The sequence below is a fragment of the Rhineura floridana genome, chromosome 9 (assembly GCF_030035675.1).
Source record: "Rhineura floridana isolate rRhiFlo1 chromosome 9, rRhiFlo1.hap2, whole genome shotgun sequence".
Taxonomy (NCBI): Eukaryota; Metazoa; Chordata; class Lepidosauria; order Squamata; family Rhineuridae; genus Rhineura; species Rhineura floridana.
Window position 1 is genome coordinate 63,026,429 of NC_084488.1, and position 21,812 is coordinate 63,048,240.

The following is a 21,812-nucleotide window of genomic DNA, read 5'->3' on the forward strand; positions in this document are numbered from 1 at the left end:
CAGGAGGAACCAGGGGGTCAGCCAGTGTGTTTTACCGTTTGGGAAGCACCAAAGAAGGCAGAGAAGTCCTTAAGGGAGTCCAAATGTCCAGAAACCAAGAGGTCCAATCAGGCAGGGCAGGGTTCAAGGCACGGGTTTAACAGAGTTGGAGTAATGTCTGCAGCAAGGCTTGATGTTGACTCTATCAAGGACTCTCCCTTTCCTTCCAGCCTTTTGTATTCTGCATGCTGGCCTAGGTGCTTCCAATCAGCCTGTGTTCTTGCGAGCTCTCCTGCTCCTTAATTGCACTGATTGCCTTTGTTGCTGCAACACCTGTTGGTGTCTTCTCTCTGCTGGGGAAGGGGCAGCCTCCTGGTCGCTTCCTGATTCTGGCAGGCAGGCTCCCTCGGGCTTGTTTCTGGTCTGGTGAAGGGTCCTGGGCTGTCTCCCTGCTTGTCCCCTCCCCTGGGTCTGCGGTCTCCCATTCCTCTTCCTTCTCGGATGAGTCCTCTGAGGGGAGCATGACAATCAGGATCATCTAAGAGATCATCAAGCCACATCATGGAGGCTCTTGTGAACAACAATGCAGTGCACAGAGTTCAAATGGCATTGGCATAGGCATAGGCGTCATGGGTCTTCCTAAGAGCAAAGTCCAATTTGCTTTCAGAAGGATCCTTAAACTGAGAGTCCCTTATTTGGGAAGGAGAGATTTGGAGACCAAATTCGATATCAGCATGTCCACTGCCAGGTCCTTCCAACAGGTTCCTGAAATCAGGGTTCAAGGAATAGTACTTTGTTAGCAAAAGCAGTAATGCAGCGTGCATGTAGTGGGTAAGCCTATTCTTCCTTTGTCAACTTGTCTAGAGGGTCAGGAACCGGGAACAAATGAATGGCTGCCTAGGGAGCCTTCAGAACTTTAGCACCCTTTATTGGTGGAGCAGGGTCTGATGGAGTCAACACAAGACCCAAATTGTCAAGAGTCCATCAAAACAGAGGCTGAAAACTAGGTAACTCAAAGAGGGGATGTGAGGTATCCTCTTCCACCACAGATTCAGATTGTCCCACAAACACATAAACTCAATAGTCTCTCTCACACACAAATTCAGGACCAGAAATGAAGAAGAGCAAGGACTAAGCAGAAGAGATCTGCCTCAGACAAAGGCAGGAATGGACTGAAGCAGGAACCAGAAGGAGCAGTCTAAATCTTGACTCCTGAGCATTCCTGCCTTCAGAAGCTAAGAGGCGCTGTAGCCCCCTTGATGGCATTCTACCTCAGGAAAACTTGTGTTTCCCATATGCAAACTAGGGATGGAGGGAAATTTGCTCAGTTCACATATTAATGTGAGTTTACTCCATTTGAAGTCCTCAAACCAATATACAAATCAAAATGGAGTTACACTTGTGATGCAGTTCTGAAACCAAATATGTACAAAAAGCATATTTTAGGGGGAAATGTGAACAACAATGCATATATTTGTGAAAATAATGAACAAAAAGGAATTGAGAAAATTGCTTGCAGGAATGCATATACTGGGAGAAATACACACAAAAATGTGTATGAATTTTCATGAAGAATTTTTTGTTTTCAACTTGGTAAACTGATGCAGAAATGGTGCAAACTAAAGACTGAAAAAATGAGAAAGCAAAGTAGACAGATTTGTCCATTCCTAGTGTGAACTCAGTGATGATGCCATGGACTACTTGTGGCTGCTTGCATCTCTTTTCCTCTGTTCTCTCAAAATATGAAAAACTACCTTTCAGAAATAAGAATTTTCACATCTTTCTATGTTCATGCACATACACACATCTATATAAACTGGGGTCTTCTGTAAAATGTTTTGAGGTTTTATTGCACTCAATATATATATAAATTACAATATAAATTCTTTTAAATAAACAAATTTATTCATGAAGCATTCCTACCCCAGCCCCCAAGTCTAAGGAAAAACCTCAGCTAATAGTGTATAGTGCATGAATGACCCAAATAATCTTTCAATAATGAAGGACCCTAAGAATAATGGATAACTGTTAATTGTTAACAGCATTGAGGGGGTGGGGATTGCTTATAGGTAACGTGTATGTATTAAGGAAAAATCAATCCAGTGCCCTACATTTTACTGGATAGCTACCTTACTGAAAATAGGGATCCAAATAGATATAGCTTTACTTTAGCATTACTTAAATAATGTTGGTATGTTAATTTTATATGCAAGCTGTCTGGGCAGGCAACATGAGTTGAGTTACAAGAAGTTCTTCCACGTGGTGAAGGCACCTTCTGCTCACAGATGTGCTGTTTTACACCACTGTGTGAAATTGAATCTAAAGATTATTTTCTGCTTACGTAGTAACTTGCACATGCTGTTATGCAGGAAACATCTACAAAATCTGTTATGGTACTACACAAACTCTTGCACAGGAGCTTGTGCAAGCATTTGCAGAAATATACTAGGAGCCATTTTCCTTCTACTCATGGTAAATACTTAGCTCTTCAGTCCAAATGCTGCACAAGAGTAAAAAGGTTTTCACAAGATCTCATGCAGTTTGTGTAAGGCAATTTAGGCCAAGAACAAAGTATTAGTCTGGGACATAGAAATCCTGCACTGAACTCCTCACATATTCATTGGACTGCTTTATATCATCATTTCTTGGATCAGTTTCTCATCTCTACCGGAGAATTATCACTGGCCTATCTCACAGAACTGATATAAAGACTAAAGTGGAGGGGAGGCGTTACCTGCTGCTAAGTACAAGATAAATCTAGCCAAATGTTACACATGGGAGAAATTAAGAAATTTAATTATCATCATGAGCTCAAGTTTTGTAAACGTGCAGCTACTGAATACACTGTGAGGAAGAAAAAAAAGGCAGATACAACTTAACCCTAGGCTTGTCCATTCAGAAAACAGATGAAATATTTACCTGCCCTGTGTATGTTCTTTCTCCACAGAATATAATCTTTTTCTTGCCTTTCAAAAGTCAGAGTAATCCCACTAGAGCAACAGACTGGAGTCAAAGCAAGCAATCTAGCAGCAGATACAGAATACCAATCCCGTTCCCTCACAGCCCATCTTTGGCTGAACATGATGTGATTACAGGGTATCAAGTACCTAGAATAATAGAGCCTTTCATTAATAAATTGCAGTGGCATAGTCTTTTAAAAAGTTGTTCTCTAGTCCTAATTTATTCCTTAAATTCACAGTGGTTTCTAGAGAAGTCAGCCTAACACGAGCCAACAATGGGATTCACCTTCTGACCCAGCCCAAGTGTCAAAGATTTGGGGATGTACTACAGCAAAACAATCAGGACACTGGTAGCCACATAAAATATTCTGGGGGGAAAGTTTGCTGAGGCTTCAAAACATAAGAAACAGCTAGGGGTATGCTGAAATGGAGGAGAATGTTTGGGAAGCAGCAACTGAAGTATTTCAGGGGGGAACTTACCTTGCCATAGGGGCAGGGGGAAATGGTGGAATACAGCACTCTCCTGCCCCCTCCAAATGAATGTGTACTTTTAGCACTTAGGAACATTGTTTTAAAAAAGCATGGCAAGTGCCCCCACTCCCAAAAAAACTTTCAACAATATTTTGGGGTGGGAGAATTAGCTGAAACAGCTCTCCCCATTTTGCAGCCTAAAACCTGCATTGTACTGTGTACAGTTCTGTCTACAGTACAGTTTGAGGTTCCTCACCTCGAAAAGGATATTGTAGAGAAGGAAAAGGTTCCGAAAAGGGCAACCAGAATAATCAAGGGGATGGAGAGACTCCCCTATGAGGAAAGGCTGAAGCACATGGGGCTTTTTAGTTTAAAGAAAAGGTGAGAAAGAAGTAACATGATAACAGGTGTGTAAAATTATGAATGGCATAGAAAAAGTGGATAGAGAAACGTTTTTCTCCCTCTCTCATAACACTAGAATTCATGAACATCCAGCGAAGCTGAATGTTGAAAGATTTAGGACAAATAAAAGTACTTCTTCACACAGTGCATACTTTTTTTGTGGGGGGTGGGGGTTATGTGGAGATTTTCTTTTATTGCAAAAAAAAAGGATAACAAAAGAGGAAGAGAAACTAGAATGCAACATATTAAACAAATCCCCAACAAATGTCATATACACAGTGCATAGCGAGACTGTGGAATTCACTCCCACGAGAGGCAAGATGGCCACCAAGCTGGATGGCTTTAAAAGTGGATTAAAAAATTTCATGGAGGATAAGGCTATCAGTGGCTACTACTTTCATGATGACTATGCTGTGTCTCCATAATTGAAGTTAGTATGCTTCTGAATATCAGCTGCTGGAAACAGCAGGAAGGGAGAGTGCTCTTGTGCTCAGGTCCTGCTTGCAGGCTTTCCATAGGCATCTGGCTGGCCGCTTTGAGAACAGGTTGCTGGACTAGAGAGGCCATTGGCCTGATCCAGCAGGGTCTTCTCATGTTCTTATGCCTTATATCAAGTCAGACCACTGGTCTATCTAACTCAGGGGTGGGGAACTTTTGGCCCTCCAGATGTTGCTGAATTATAACTCAGTTCTAGCAAGCATGGCCAATGACCAAGGTTGATGAGAGTTATAATTAAGCAACATCTGGAGGGTCAAAGGTTGCCCACACCTGATCTAGTTCATTACTGTCTGCAATGACTACCTGTGGTCCTTCAGGGTTGCAGAAAGAGTTCTTTCCCAAGCCTATATGGAGATACCAGGGATTCACATGCTTGCTAGTCAGCTATGGTCTTCCACCCAAATCACCAAATTACACAAAAGACTGAGTGACGTAACCTTTAGGTCCCTGTTTTGAATGCTGCCAATTCATCTGTGTAAGTAACCAACCATCCTTGTTTTTGTTTTTTAAAAAGAAAAGAAATAAAGCTGTTTCATGAATGTAAAGATGTGTTATAAGGGAACAATCTGGCCTGCCACTAACTTCAGGAATGGTTAGGGCAGAATGTTGCAGCAATTTTTTAAAGAAAATTCATAATGAAGGTAGCATATCCCCAGTTACAATAACTAGTTAGTAATTTGCAAATATATGGTTCAAGAAGTAGAAGGAAGGATTGAAAATCATGGGCATAAGAATAATTTTATCACAGCAGGCTAAAATTTCTAAATGATACAGAGGAAAGGGTTATATAAAACCTTTAAACCAAGAAACACAATGATAAGGGGCAAGAAATATATTCCTAGCTTCCTTTTCCACCTTTTCCAGAAAAAAGACACATCATTCTATATGCAGAAAAGCCTGTTAATTTAGTCTGAATGAATGTAAATTCTTTCACTCAGTCAGCTAACTTTGTAAGAAGTCTACTTTCATTCTTCTAAGTAGTTTGTGATTTTTTAAAAATATTCTCCTTTTTCTTCTTTGTCACTAGACATCTAGGATTGGATTGACAGTGAGCTTTCTGCATGCTTGTGCATACAAAAATAGAAACATGTGATCTTCACCCATAGCAGTGCATACCAGGGGTTCCATCCACATATATCATGCACAGTGTGGAGAAGACAACACATGAAGCAGCCATTGGATACTATCAGAGGGGTCTGCAGGGCAATATCAGGAGAGAGAAAGGAACAGTTTGGTTTTACCTTAAAACTAGCTGTAACATCACATCTTCACAATGCAAGCTGGTAAGTGTTCTGAACAATGCCAAGGACACGACACAGAGCTAGGAAACGATAAGCACAGTCAAAATCTGCAACTTTCCATCCTTTCCTGAAGTAAAAAAAATCATTTTGCACTAGACAGCAGCACACAACCTGAACTCCTGTACTTTTGAAATAAGATTAGCGGCATGTTTTACTTTTACTTCACTTCCGATGAATCTTGTTGGCATGCCTCAAAGTAAGCATCAAGCCAGATGTAAATATAGATACTGTATAGTAAACGATAAACTATAATTTATACAGAAATGCTTTTAAGCAGCAAGAGAAAGAAAAATTCCAATTAGTCAAATATGCATTACTGAAATGTAATTGGCCTCTAACCATCAAACATTTATGCAAGTATTCTTTTCTCTTTCTCAGGTTTATAATATATTCATATACAAATAAAATTATCTGGGAATGGTATTCTTTTATATGCCTGGAATACTCTGATCCAGCTGGAGGCCTTTGAAGGAAAATGGTTCAGTTCCTCAAAAAGCAACTAAGAAAATAAATAAATAAATAAATAAATAAATAGTACCATCACATTTTTTCATTGCATATGGAAAAGGGTAGTATTTTTGCACACCTGCATAAAACCTTAACACTTATCTCATGTAACCAAACATGTTGTATCTCTGGTTTCTAACAGAATAAGGAATAAACATTGAGAAAGATCTATTGTGAGAGCCACTGTATTTCACTAAAGGGAGAATTTAGCTTGCATCTGGAAGTATGGATTGAAATGTCATGGACTTTGTATGTAAAGTATTTGAAATTCTTCTCCATGGATTTGGAGACTATTTAAATGTTTACATGATCACATGATACAAATCAACCTCAGTACACAAGTCCTACTACTTGATTTCTTATGTAGAATGAAAACATAAAATGTCATCACTCAGCCCCACTGGAGAACATGTAGTACCTCATGACAGTCCTGGGATTTGCATGAAGTCAAGACAGGGTAGGGAAACAAAATAGAAGGCAGGTTGCACAGCAGCAATGGCTGTGGCATGGGAGCAAGAAGGGAGGGACACTGACATGGGAAAAGTGGTGGTCTAAAACAAGAGGTCTGAATAGATTGGCAAGGGAGGAACATTGAGAGGTTTGTTGGTATTTTTTTTTAAAGGTTTTAACTTGGAGAAGTAGTATAGATGGGTACAAGACAGGAGCTAACACAACAGAGCCTTTCCCAACTCCCTTCTTGCTGTACTCAACCCCCTGATCACTCTTTCTTTGTGTGTTATGTGCCTTCAAGTCAATTATGACTTATGGAGACCCGATGAATCAGCGACCTCCCATAGTGGAGATGGCCTTCCTATTTTTCTACTCCCTCCCCCCCATAATTGTCTTTTCTAGTGAATCATGTCTTCTTGTTATGTGTCCAAAGTATGATAACCTCAGTTTCATCATTTTAGCTTCTAGTGATATGTCTGGTTTAGTTTATCTTTTCCATGGTCCATGGTATCCACAAAGTCCCCTTCCAACACCACACTTCAAATGAGCTGATTTTTCTCTTATCCATTGCTAAAACAGCCATTTTCTTTTAGTGTTTTTCAGTTCCTGGATTCACTCAAACCTCTGCCGCTGTTAAAAATAGCAACTTTTTCCCTTTTAGTGTCCCTTTTTTCTCATTGTACTCCAACAACTCCCGCTTCCATTCCTCAGTGGCCTCATGTGAGAGAGATAAAGGATGCAGAGCCCCCAAATATTCCATAGTACTTTCACACAATGTATTTCACTCCTGGAACCATGTCTTGTCTTCAACATGAAGTTACAGATTCAACATAGCAATTTAGAACAGGTATTTTATTAACAAGCAAGCACCCATCTATATACAATATGCATCAACTGAACTTAGCCTTCTCTGACAGAACAAACAAACTGACAGGCTTGCTCTTAAGATTCTATTCATCTTGAAGATACAGCAACGTATATCATCACAGGGGTATGTGTGCAAAGGGGGCTGCAGAATAGGAGAGGGGGGAGAAGGCATGGAAATGGGGGTGGCCTGTGTGCTTGCACAGGGGAGTTGAGAAAAAGGAGGAGAAAGGGATGAAAAAGGGGGAGAAGGTAAAATTGGGGGTGCAGATGGGGTTGCAAAGAAGGCAAGAGTAGGAAGCATGGGAATGGGGGTGAAGATGAAAGCAGAGGTATGAAAGGGGCCACAGAACATGAGGGGATGGTGGCTTTATAATTACGTGGAAGGTTACAAGGGTGCTTAGTACGTTTAGTGTGTAGGAGGAGAAAGATGCAGGAGATTACCATGGAGGTGGTCTGTGTGCAAGGGGGAATTGCACAAAAGGAAGAGGAGGAGGCATGGACAAGGGGTTAAGATGAAAACAATGGTACAAAGCAGGGCTTCAGAATAGAAATGGCTTCAGAAATGGGGTTGGGAAGGTGAAAAGGGAGATTAGTAGTTCGATGGGAAAGGGAAGCTCTAGAAGGTTAATGTGTGGGGGGAGTGGAAGGGGACAGGCATAAAAATGTCAAAATCACTATACATACCAAAAGCTTATGATAATGAGAAAACTATTTGTGTTCTGTGGAACTACATTCACATGGATGACATTATCTGTGGCTCAGTTTATGTATTTTCACTCAAAACACATCGTACTTTAGCTTCTTAAATCAAGAAAGAACAGTTAACGTCTCCCTTGCTGCCACAGTTCTCTCTAACCAGGTCAGCACAGAAAGACCTGACCTCCCATCCTTAAGTATTATAGTGACAAAAGGGTTCCTTCTTCCTGACAGGCATGATAGCCTCAAGACCATCCCTTTGGTCCCCATTCTTGCACTCTGAAAGTGAGTCACTGCTGCCTAGACGGCTAACAGTTCTACACAAATAAGTGAAGGCAGACTGATGCTTTGTCTAGGGCACCAAGCAAAATTACATACAAATTCACCCTTTGAAGGAGTGCAAGAGAAAACTTGAGGCACTTAAAGAATCCATTCTGAAAGATTACTGATTAACAGGACACTAAAATTGGATTCTGTGAAGGAACATCATAAATGGGGTTCTCTATTCTATAGAATTGTTCTTGCTTAGTTCTGTCATCAGCTGAAGATGTAGAGGATACATTGATTAAAATTATGAGCTTACAGAATGGAATATGGGGGGACATTCATTGAGGGAGAAAGGGTGATCTTAATTAGTCCATGAAATGAAAGAAAATGTGTTTTATGTATGTATTCAGGAGGGCAGAAGTGCTTGCACATTTAATCTTGGCAGTAACTGCAAAATCATTCTGCAATAACACATAGGAATGTTGTGCTATGGTAACATGCTGAAAGCTGCGGCGCTGGTTTCTATACTTAGCTAAGTTATACAGCAGAGAACTCATTTAGCATCACTGATGCATTTTGGTGGAGCTCCTGAGTTGCTCATGGCTGGAGAATTCTTCATAATACTCACCCCCTCTGTCTGTGGTACAAATAATTATGGTTCAGAAGAGACAACATTAGCAAGCTGTTAGCTACTGAAGTTGCTTGAGAGTTTTCAGAGAGTTAATCTGTTTGGAGCTAGAGTCACAGCAGCAAGTATGTGTTGTGTGCATGTATTCCCTTCCCTACTTGAAAATGTTTATTTGGCCCAAGATGTCAGCCTTAATGCACAAAGTTAACACACATACTGATCATCTGGCTTTGCCTGTAATTCTATGCATATGCTACTCTGCATCTCATATGCAGCAATGCCTCCTCCATCCTTTAATAGGGAATAAGTGCCAGCCAAAGAGGGGGTCAGAAGGACAGCTTGGCGAATGCACATTGAAACAGGTGCTCTTGCTTTCTGATCAAGATTAACCTGCCTACAAACAGAAGCCGCTCTTAGATTAACTCTTTCTGTAACTTAATTAACACATCACAATTATTTTCAGAAGGGTCTCTTGGCAGTCTCAGTACCAGTGAAATATGTTTATGCTGCAAAGCCCAAGGAACTGATCAAGCTGGTTATACTTACAGAATTATACTGACATTGTATCAAGCAACATCACTTTACTAAAACAAGTGTTTAGATACTGCAAAGAAGGCCACGCCATTCTGTTTCTCTGTACTGAGACAACGAAAACAGGAAAGCTTGCATAGGGAATGCTAGCAGTGTTTCCTGGGATGGCGGAGGGAGGGGAGTGACTGCTTTGTATGTCTGCATAGTTATTTCAAACTCTTAAAAATATGATGCTGTTAAATTTTTATAAAAACCTGCTTCCAAGATATGCACTCTGCAGTTGATTACTTAACACACAGGGAATAACAAAAAGACAAAAACAAAAACAAAAGTCCAATTAAGTGGCAAGCAAAACACTCCAAACCTCCAATTCAGTTTTATGCTGCTGCAGAGCTGATTTTACTGCTGACTCATTGCTTTTACTGTTGTTTACATTAATAGTTTTATTGTTTTAAGTGTTTATACAATTAAATTTTATTGTGTTGCTATGGTTGTTTTTTAATACAGTGAGCTGACTTGAGGACTTTGTACAGGCAATAAAGTTAAAATTAACAAAGCAAACTCAAATTAAGTATCAAAAAGGATTTACAAATAGGCACAAACAGTACCAAATCAACCATTAAAATACTAATACTAGTTCCTTGATTTTTCTGAATAGTATTATGTTCAGATGACTAAGGTTTTAGAATGCTGAGAACCTCTATATTTATTTCATTGAAATATGTTGCTGCCTTTCATGGTTTCAGGCTCTGATAACATAATTGGACTGTATGTACTAAAAATGAATATACCCTCCAAAAGCAAGTGACCATGTGCCCCAAGATCGGAGTAACAGAGAAACCCATGGCAGTAAAAAAAAATCTTGAAACTACATCATTTATGTTGCTCAAACTTCAGATGGTAAACAGCTTTCTAGATGAGCAGAAATTGCCAAGTACCTTTGGTACATCTCCTCCCAACCCCCAAGATATCCTAAGTTGCCCAGTGTAAAATTGGGATTGGAATGACCTCTCTGGGTTTCTGAAAGAATGAGCTGGAAATTTATAAATGTGGGGGGACGGGGACTGTTTCATGATTACGTTTGTTATGTTTATTAAATATCTAATTCATTTAAATCACATTCAGTTCATTAGCATTTGTTCATGTCATGTTTCTGTTACTCTCATCTCACCCGAAATGGAGTGTTTATGCGGCTTGTGAGGGTGTCCAGGATTTGCACAGTCTCATGGCAGTGCAGCAAGATGAACCGGAGGAAGATCTTTAGTAAAGCTGGTTCTGAAACATTCCGCAAGAAAAGATCCAAGTACGCAGTTGTAGTCATTACTTCCTCCACAGTCACCTAGGAATGAATTCAGACCATATCAACTTTGTTGCTCTGGTTATACAGTCAACATGGCCTCCACAATGATTTTTCTATGGGATATATAATAAACACAGTTTGTCTTGAGTGGGTATAAGCCAGAATATATAGAACAAACATCTGTGTGCTAGTTTGAGTGTCTTGTTTAGTTAATGGCAATGCTGGAGTTTAACCATTATGCCGGGAAAGAAGGATGCTAACAACTAACCCATTCCACAGTTGTTTGAAACCTTCTCTTCTAGTACTTGACGTCCTCTTCAAGCTGCCATTTACTGAACACTAAAATGTCTGCTATTTGGTATTCAGAGAAGGTACTTGCAACAGACACAGGATTTATAAAAATCCTCCTGCTGCATTGTATTTGCTCTTTACATTTCCTGTCTGTACACTGCCCATAAAAGATAAAAAATCACACATTTCATATCAGTTGGAACGAATTCTTGTGAACACATTGATTCGATCTCAGCAAACCATACAGAACACCTATTTCCATTGCCTGCTGTGGAAGTCATGCAACACAAGTCACCAAAATTCACAAGTGCAGAATTTGCTTGCAGCACTCTATCACTGGATTGTGCCACTATAGTTCCCCACCCAGTTACAACACTAAGAGATAACTGCAGCTATCAGTTCTAGCCAACTGCAACCCTACATATGGAAGATGCCTAGATGTAACTGAAGATGTGTACCAGGACAGCCTACCTGTAATTTATTGTATTGTACAATAGCACATGGTCTCAGAAGTAAAACAAATTTGTTGTAAAGTAAATGCCACACAAAAAACTGAATATATGTTCTTGCCATACACTTCTGATCCTCACATGGTGCATGTTTGTGTTTCTAATAGTACTGCATGTTACTTTGCTAATGCAGTCCTTTGAAGATTGTGTATCAGTAGGTATCTGATGTTCTAGAATCAATCTTGGTGTTGTGCACCAAAGGGTGCAAAGTCAGCAGTTTCAAAAATAGTGATGTGTGAACTTAATAAGCTTAAAAGTACAGATATAAATGTATACTGGCTTGCCTTTATTTATTTATTTATTAGATTTATATCCCACCCTTCCTCCCAGTATATGAAGAAGAGCATTAGCCATCTTTTGTTTAATTTTCTTCACTGGATAAATCAGGAGACTTTTTTTTCCTGAAGAAAGAAAAGGAAAGGGGGGGAGGGAGAGAGAGAGAGACTCCAAGTAATCACTTAAAAGCTAAGAGGATGTAGAAAGTACTTCAATGGGTGATACTTGCATAAAATGCTGTAAATTGTTTTTTTCAAACTCAAAGCCTTGAGCACATTAGCTGCATATGAGGAAATCTCTCAGCATACAAGTTCTTTTTATTAAGCATTTTTAAGACTGTAATCAAAAGTATACATTTTCCCTACTAGTATCTTACTTGTTAACACTATGCTTCTATTTGTATTTACATACCAAATTCCATCTAACTATCAACTTACTACATATATTGCAAAAGTTGTGCTCTCTCTTGCAGCATATTTAGTCATATACTTACCCATGAGCTACCATAGATGCAACATGAGCAATTTTCATTATAGGTGCAATTTTCTCCTCTCAAGTTCATAATACAAAACAGAACAAAGGCATATATAACTAGAAAAAAACACATCCTGATCACCATGGTCCTCCTTACAGTTACATTCATCCTCGTGAGCCACCATTTTAGGCTTCTCAACTTAAACTATTGGTGGGGGGGGAGACAGAAAAAGACCATATAATGTATTCCATACCTTGGATATACTAGACTGATCAGTCTTCAGTGATACATTATTTATGAGAGTGGAATGTTCATTCATCACTCTTCAAATAGTCTTGAGAATCTGATTCCTGACCAAATAAGCTTACAGCCTAAGCTTGATTCTGATAATAGCGTATACACTTTCTTTTAAAAGGAAGAAGGTAGAGCTGAGTAGTTCCCAGGCTTAGGTTGCTAGCACTTTCCCAATTTTTTTTAAGTGTGGGCCCATCCATACAAATGTATAATCTGCAATGTTATAGCTTTGTGACCCCATTAATTCACCATCATCCATATGACGTTACAAGCTAGTATGGATTTTCGCATTAACAAATCTGCATTATAAATAACCCCAAAAACCCAATAAGCTTTCCTAAACCAATAATCAATCGCATTAATGTCCATGGGCTTGGATGCAATGCCGCGGACTTTACTGCAGCAGGCAGTCCATGGGCATTCCTCTTTCATGTGCCAAGCCGCTTCTCCTTCCCCCCACCCTCTGTCCATGTCTCCTTCTTACAGTTCATTCCTGCTTCTGGTAGTGAACTGGGGTACTTCCTCCTTCTGGCTTCTGTAACATATCACATTGGGTTTTTTGTTTTTTTAAATCTACTATTTTGCTATTAACCATAGCACTTAAAAGCTATTTTGCAATGTTACACAAACAATTAATTGAAAACACGGAGTTTAAGGGAGGTTTTTAACTGAGCTTCCTGGGGCTGATAGGGAGAAGGGGGAGAGAGGAGCAAGCTTTAGTACTTTAACGTGGCATTGATCTTGCAGCCGATGCAGCAGCAGGCAAAGCCTCTCTTTTCCTGCCCAACAGCTGATGGGGATGGGAGGGGGAGCCAAACATACCAAAGAGACAAAAATTGGGGAATGAGAGGAAGAGATCAGCTTCTCTCCCTCCAAGCAGCTAGATCTCTCTCTCTCTCTCTCTCTCTCTGTGTGTGTGTGTGTGTGTGTGTGAGTGAGAGAGAGAGAGAGAGAGAGAGAGAGAGAGAGAGAGAGAGAGAGAGAGAGAGAGAGAGAGAGAGCGCACACTAAATTGTGCTCTTTTCCTCCTAGCCTGAAACTGACTAATCTGGGTCCTCCCTTGATACCTGAAACTGAATGAGAGAAGATCTTTTGCTTTCTCCCATGGTGGGCAGTGGAGGGTCTAATACAATTTGGGGAGGGGAGGCACGGAGAGGAGATTTGGTGGGTGCACTGGGCAGAAGGTAAGCTCTTTCAAAACGGTAACAACAGGAGATAGTGAGAAACAAACACAGAAAGTGATTTGCCTCTCAGTTCGACAAATTCAATGGAATCAGGAGTAACCGGTGGCTCCCATCCTTAGTATGCACTATGTTATATGTAACAACCCAGACATATATTTTGCTTGCTCTTGGGGGGACATTAACATCACCCTTTTGCACATCCACAAACCTGTGCATGCATGGAAATTAAAAAGAAAGTTTCTGCACTCTGTAATGAGGAATCAAATATTGGGAATTTTTAATCTTTGATTCACCTCAATGAAACAGAGTTTGGAAAGCCTGCAACAGCAAAGATTCCTGGGAGACAGCCCCTCTGTGACACCTGAGTACATATCTTGAAAGCCTGAAGGTATAGACTTCCTGACTCCTATGGAAATTTGGGGAATGTCACCCAGTAAGAACAGGCGCTCCTTTCAAACAAGGAAACGTTTATGATAACCTAAGCCTTTAGGAGGAGACAGAATAGCTCCTTTCAAACTAGGAAATGTTATGCATATCTAAGCCTTTAGGAGGAGACAGGATAGCTCCTTTCAAACTAGGAAATGGTCTGCATAATGGTTATGATAATCTTAACCTTTAGGAAGAGACAGAACATCAGGAGTTCACAGGTAGGAGACTGCAGTCATTATCTGGGAATTCCTCAAGGAATGGTTTCGGAAAAAAGAACAAATTCCTTGACTGATGATCCAAAACTTTTTAATTGTTCTTATTTGTCACGTCCACATCTTCCTGGAGACATTTACACTGAGGTCAGTTTAGTTAGGAAAAGGTATAAAACAAGAGGGGTTGGAAGGGGTTGGCAGTTCCTCTTCTGGAGGACTCCAACAGCTGCTTTTCTTATCAACGCACCCTAGCATCTTCGGGACAATTGCAGAGCTTCAGAGCTAAGGATTTGGGTGAGAACTTTCAAATCTAGCGCTGGTTACAAAGGGAGGAGCTTTGGCTCATTGGGCTAGATACGAAAGTCTCTCTCTCAGCCTTAGTCTTGCAGCAACTCTCCAGGAAAGGTATATGCAACTTCTGGGCCTTTTCTTTCCTTTTTCTTTCTGTGTGGGTGAGCTTAATGTGAAAGTGTTCATAGGGTTAGTCTCTTTGCTTTAGTCTATCCAGTGTTGCTGAATGAATGAATGAATGAATAATAGTTAGAACACTGCTCATTGTTAAAATTGTAATTATACATAGCAATATTTTCCCTTGTTTCTTCTCTTAATAAAACCACTCTTTATTTTACTTTCTGTGTATGTGTCATTGGGTTAAGGGTAAAATTATACATGCTCTGGGGGTGACGTGCGGGTAACTCCAGCCAAAGATCCTGATGCACTCTCAGTAGGGGAACTTGCATTTCTAGTGAGCTCTGCTCATGAGGAAGTTCAAGGTCCATTCGTAACAACTCTTCTGAAAAAGCACATGAGAAGCTAATGACTGTTATGGACCAATCAATGAAAAGGGGTGGACTTAGGGGAGCGACCAATGCTAAAGCAAAAAAAAAAAAAGACCACATGTAAGGACACTTGATAATCAGGTTTTCACAATAATCTGACCACAAACAGGACATGTATGGCTCTCAAGGCCACCAACTGAATATGAAAAACACAGATTTTGCCATTAGGTATGCCGATAGGTATGGTTTATAAGTTTTTCAACCCTTATTGAAAGTTCTCATATGCACAAGAGACCTTAAGTCATTAAGCCAGGTGAGAGGACAAGCAGGAGGTACAGAGTTTACAGATTTGCTGTCGTGCCCCAGAGCATATAAAGCTATAGGTACTGCTCCACCAAGATCCTAGTAATTCACAAACTGGACACATTCTCTACTCACAATACGGTTTGCTATATTTCCCCACACCTATGTGTCATCAGAAACTGCCTCAGAAATTCATAAGTAGTAAAAATAATTAAGACTCTAAAAGAAAAAAAAGATATTGTACAATAAAATCACTAAAACTTGGAAGAAGAGTGTAAAAAGCAACTTTGATGTGATAGAAATGAACAGCTACATCATGCACAAATCCCTACATGCACATAAAGGAGACTGCAGCATCCAAGAGTGTTTCCTTCCACTTACACACCATATAATAAAACAGCCTTCCCCAACCTGATGCCCTCCAGGTGTTTTGGACTATAATTCCCATCAGCCCCAGCCATCATTGCCAATGGTCAGGAGTGATGGAAGTTGGACTCCAACAACATCTAGAGGACACCAGGTTGGAGAAAAAAGGAGAGATATTTTGCAGGGAGAACATTTTAACAGTTTGAAGGAAAATGAGTTGTATATATGCCTGCTAGTTGTATATAAACATTTTTAAAGTGTGATTGTACTCCCCACTCCACCCCCAAACGTCCAACAGTGACTATATATCCATCACAAAAACCTTTGAAACTGGGGGATTTCTTTGGCAAAAAGCCCAAAGAAATATTGAATGCAAACACAAGCCAGGCTCTTATCACCACTGCTGACACAGAAATAGACTAATAGAAAAGTATAATGAGAATAGTGGAAACAGAAAATGCAGCAGCAGGGGTCATAGGAGGTGGGAAATTTAGGAACTGGGCTGAACTCACTCATGCCTAAGGCATGGGTGGCCGAACTGAGACACATAGTATAAGAAGGAAGGATTGTGACATGCCTCGACAGGGCCATGAGGGCTTGCACAACAGGCATACATCTTTATTGCAGGGTCAAGCTTGTATAACTAGGTTCATAAGGAGGCGGGGAGGTGTGGGTATTTATTTTGAGATATTAATGCTTTATTTATATGTTACATGTTAGATCTTGTTGATTGGAGATGTTTCTGCACTGAAAACTTCTTGTGGCTACATACATATAGCCTGGATCATCCATTCAAGTAGCTTGTGTTTTGGTTTATTTGGTTCATTGTGTGTGGGGGGGTTGTTGTTGTAGTTGTATTATCTGTACTCCTTGACATGCATCTTTAATTAAATTCAACAAAAATAATGTTTTTGAAAAAGAAGGAAGTCCATAGAAAATACTGATTAAGACCTGTAGTCAGGGCCACAGCAGAGGGCCCCTGAAGGACCCCTCCTTAGGGTGGAAGGGTAGCACTCCCATTCTGCAATCCACAGCAGTGCCACCTCCCAACCCTGTCACACATCACAGAGAGAGGGAGCTTCCAGGCACACACACACAATACAGTCAGCGCTGGCTTCAGTAAGCCCACATGCATGCCCCACCTACCTCTCCCATCCTGAGAATGACATGCATGTTGTGCACGCATGCCTGCCATCAACCAAGATGGCAGTGGGGGCTTTCCTAAGGGGCTGACACCCCCGCTGCCATCTTAGTTGATGGCAGACATGAGTGCACAGCTTGCACATCATTCACAGGAACACGAGAGGTAGGTGGGTTGCATGGATGGGCTTATTAGCCCCATGCTGCCTGTATGGGGGGTTGGGATACAGGCCTGGGGAAGGCTGGTGCCCAAGGGCCCAGTCACGTCTGGCACAAGACCTGCTGGTAGTCTGGCCTGCCTCTGAAATTCCATATTATTGCCTAACGCAAAACTATACCAAGGCCTAAGTACAGTAATGACCATTAACTATAGGAGACCAAAAATTGCAGGGGCAACATTTTTCAGAAGTTGCAGGGGCAATGGTACTAGGTTGGGTTCCTTTGAATGAAAAAACATCTTGAAGACTCAAGGTGTCTTTTACTGTTGTATTTACAAATATACAAGCACAGCATTAGTGGATGCAAACAGGTACTCTTAGTGCAGTCAGAAGATTCCATCAGACAGCAACTTGTGCAGCCTAGGCAGGCTGTCCCTCTCAGTTTCACTTTGCTCTCTCTTACTTTCTGTCTCTTTCAAATTGCTCTTTGGCCCCTCCCAGAAGGTCTCACCTTCTCCAAACTCTGATGGCTACCTCCTTCAAAACACTCCAGCTATCAAAGAATATCTCCTATCATTTGTTCTTATTGAAATATCTACCTGGCTATCCTCAGCTATTAGCCTAACAAGTCACCAGCAATAACAGTATTGTAGTAAACTTGACTCCATCCGTCCAAAGGCCAGCCAGCACTGACATCAGAATCTGACATATTCCATTTATTTATTTATAACAGTATTTATATACCACAATTTCACAAAACATCAGCAACTTCTTTTTTAAAAAAGAAAACCTTTAAAAGTAGTGAAAGAATAAGAACTTCCTCTATATCTAGATGTAAAGAGAATTAACCAGAATAAATCCATCATATGCCTTTATCTGGCAGCCCTTTCACAAAGACAACTTTCATGCAATTAATACAATGTGAAACTTTGCACGATCAATGAAATTGCACCTCTCATTTTATTCCTTGAACCAAAGTAAGTAATAGATGCAGCATTTGTAAGCCTTCTGAATTTCAATTGCGAGTTCAGTTTAATATTCTCCATTTGCAGTAACTGGGGCTTACTGTCTGCATTGCACTCATTGACAAGACAAAAGGGGATGCTCAGGTTCACTCAAACAACTTACACTGCCCTGAGGAAATTGTTTACTGTTAGCCTCCTAAAGCTCATTAGAGCTAGTTTTATAGTGTTTACAATCCTGGCCATTTGGCTAGATTCGGAGAAAAGCAAATGGAAGAAATGCTGGTGGCACTGTTCTGCAAACTGTTACACTTTGTGCAAGATAGAATTAGGGCAAGCCTAGTGCAATATATTGCACAATGCCTCAGCTAAGACAAGCACAGTGCTAGTTCTCAGTTATTTCTCCTCAAGCAAGAATCTTGTGCTAAGTTAGGAAAAGCCTATTACACATGCAGAAAGGGCTTTCTGTTCAAAGAAGAGCACCTCTGAATTCAACCCATAGTCTGCAACTGAACTGCACTAACTTTAATTGACAAGATCTGATCAGTAATGTTTTACACCAGCCTTCACCAACTCAGTACTCTATAGAAGTTTGAGACTATAGCTCCCATCACCTCTGCCCGTTAGTTCTGCTGTCTGGGTATTGAAGTCCAAAACATCTGGAGAACACCAGTTTGACAAAGGCTGGTTTATACAATCTGGGTGAGGTGGAACTGCCTGCTCTACAGGGCATCACAATCATCCTGAAGGATGAGGATGAGGATCACAGCTTGGAAATATTCTTGGATCCAGCTTTGCTCTGAAGGTTTAAGGTGGTGACAGTTTTGTGTATAGGAGTAGTTTTCATTTCTTCCATCTGCTCCCTTATTTAGTTATAGTATTTATAAACTACACTATGCCAGACACACCTGAGGCAACGTCCAATTTATAAAAGCATGTCTTAAATGAAACTAATGCATAGCAGAAGTCAACTAAAACCTTAAATACACTATGGCCAAGGCAGCAGCAAAATACTATCATTCCTTGTCCAGTTCAGAGCGAGAACTACCAGTCGGAGACGAGGGTGCAATCAATTCTTGTTTTATTAAAGTAATGGATACATCAAAGGCTGTGAGCCTCATAGAAACCCCTATGCTAACACTACAATCCCTAACTGCACTCCAGACATGCTCTGCAACTTGTGAGGAAAGTTGACTCAGTGCCCACTTCCGGGCACAGTAGCCTCAAATAGGAGAGGTCTTGGGGCGTAACCTCTCAGTCCGCTTCTCCTGACGTCGTGAGCGCAGTGAGGGGGGGCGAGCCTCCGAGGGCTCATAGGAAAACACAGGTTTCTGATCGGCAGGCGGGAGAGCGGAGGGCGGGGAAGCGTAGGGCGTTTCTAAGATACTGCTTGGTGAAGAGTGAGTGTCTGCTCACTCAGGAGCATCCCCCAACAGTCTTGTGGGAGTGCTGGGGGGCTGAGCGCTGTCCCATTGAGGGGCAGGACTAGTCATGGGAACTGGCGGGGTGGGCAACTCGCTCTCTTCCCCAAGGTCGGGGTTAGACTCAACAACAGCTGGATCGTCCATGCTCCCTAACGGCTGAGGCTTCTGAAACTCATGCCTTCCCCCTCCTTCCTTGGGTAGGACGCTGGGTCCATCACCCCTGGGCTCAACATTCCTACATAACCTCAGCAGCAACAAAGCTGGGTTTAAGGCTTTACAGTTCAAGACCAGCACCTTGAATCATGCTTGGAAACTCACGTGGTCTGCATTAGTGTTTATTCATTCACTGATAAAAGGTAGTTAACAAGGCAGTTTTTTTTGCTGGCAGAATGACATCAGGAATGTTCTTTGGGAGGATATTTCAGAGATAGTGCATACTGTTGGGAAAAAGCACTGATCCTTGTTCACTCATGTAAAACTGTTTGAGCAACTGAAAACAGAGGATACCTTTTCCCTTCAGTTCTCAGTGAATGGGAGGGACTTATGGGAGAAAACATTCCCTATGGTATACCAGCTGTACCTTTATCTGGAAACCTGGCCAATTTATCCATTCTCTAGTAACCCTTAGGACTTATTATTGTAATGTATGCTATAATAATGAAGGCTCAGCTTTGAAGATAGTTGGAAGCTGCTGCTGTTGCTTATCTTTTGGTTTGGGTATAATTTAGGGAGCCTATTCATTAACTCATTACATTTATATCTCACCTTTTTCTTCAAGTAGCTCAAGATGGCATACATGGTTCACCTCTTCCTCATTTAATAACCACAACCACCCTGTGAGGTAGTTAGGCTGAGAGATAGTGACTGGCCCAAGATCACCCAGGGAGCTTCATGATTAAGTGGGGATTTGAATCTTGGTCTCCCAGGCCCTAATCCAACACTCTAACCCAGTGGTTCTCAAACTTTTTTGGTTTGCGGTGCACTGTAAAACATAAAAAAAAATTCTGGCGCACTTCGTGTACAAAATTAAAAATATATTAATATATTTTAAACTATGAATAAAAATAACTTAATAATAATATACTTTCATAATATTCGCGGCACACCTAGCCACCTCTTGCGGCGCACCAGTGTGCCCCGGCGCACCATTTGAGAATCACTGCTCTAACCACTACACCATACTGGCTCTATGATAAACACTAATGCAGACCACGTGAGTTTCCAAGCATGATTCAAGGTGCTGGTCTTGAACTGTAAAGCCTTAAACCCAGCATATCTTAGATGTGCCTTCTGCCAAATGGAAGATCTTGTTTTAAGATCTCCCAAGGAGGACGCAATCTAGCCCCTTATTTTTTTTATATACTCCTGGGAGGTGCATTTTGTGGCTCTCTATGGTATTGAACCAAGTTAAAATCTTTTTATTCCATTGGGTCTGCCAGCTTTCATTTCAGCATGTGCTAGCTTTAGTCCATGTCTTAATTTTCACAACCATAGCTTTTTACACGAGTTTTCATGACCTTGGCTATATGTGACTTTTGTTGTTTCCACCTGTGCTATGGCTTTTAGTTGCATTTTGTTAGAATGGTTTCCATTGCTATAAATAGCACTGAGCAACTTGTTTTAGAGAGGTGGTATTTAAAATTTAAAATATATTGATAACATTGTTATCTCTCACAGATGATAAAGTTACTTAGATAAAATGGCTGAAGCGCAAGCAGATTTAGCCAAGGGAATATCTCATTATGTAGCTACAATGGAGTAGTGACCCTGGAGAACGACTCCTGTATATGCTGGTATTAGTAAAATTGGAAGCTGCTTACTTTCATACTACTCTCTTTGTATGACACTTATTCCAGTACTTTGTGCTTATCAAGATGATATGATGGCACCTTGGGGACAGACCAAAAGCTCACTGGCAGAGCTCATGGCAGTTTTCAGGTTCCATTCCCGCTAAATCTAGTGAAAAGAGTTAGGTAGCAGTCAATCAGAAAGACCTTTGCCCGAGACCTCAGAGGGGTCAGTCAGAATGGATAACATTGGGCTAGATGAACAAATATTCTGGTATAAAACAGCTTCCACCTTTTCCTCCAAAGTCTGTGCTGGTACATTGCCATGAAGATTGCATAGTTGGCAAACTGGCCTCCACTTCAGGA

At 40.8% G+C, this 21,812-nt stretch overlaps 1 protein-coding gene across 5 annotated transcripts in view; it reads right to left on the reverse strand.

The window, feature by feature from the left end:
- Positions 1–21,812, reverse strand: part of FHIP1A (FHF complex subunit HOOK interacting protein 1A) — a 131,795-nt gene that overhangs the window by 34,669 nt on the left and 75,314 nt on the right. For all 5 annotated transcript variants that reach the window (XR_009757907.1, XM_061584648.1, XM_061584647.1 and 2 more), the window contains 3 exons: positions 10,729–10,896; positions 5,552–5,631; positions 2,899–3,086 (listed from right to left, as the gene is read on the reverse strand). Coding sequence is in view for 4 of the 5 variants with exons in the window: in XM_061584648.1 (XP_061440632.1) it covers positions 2,899–3,086; positions 5,552–5,631; positions 10,729–10,896 (436 nt within the window). In the remaining variant the exon portion in view is untranslated. The remainder of the gene's footprint in view (positions 1–2,898; positions 3,087–5,551; positions 5,632–10,728; positions 10,897–21,812) is intronic.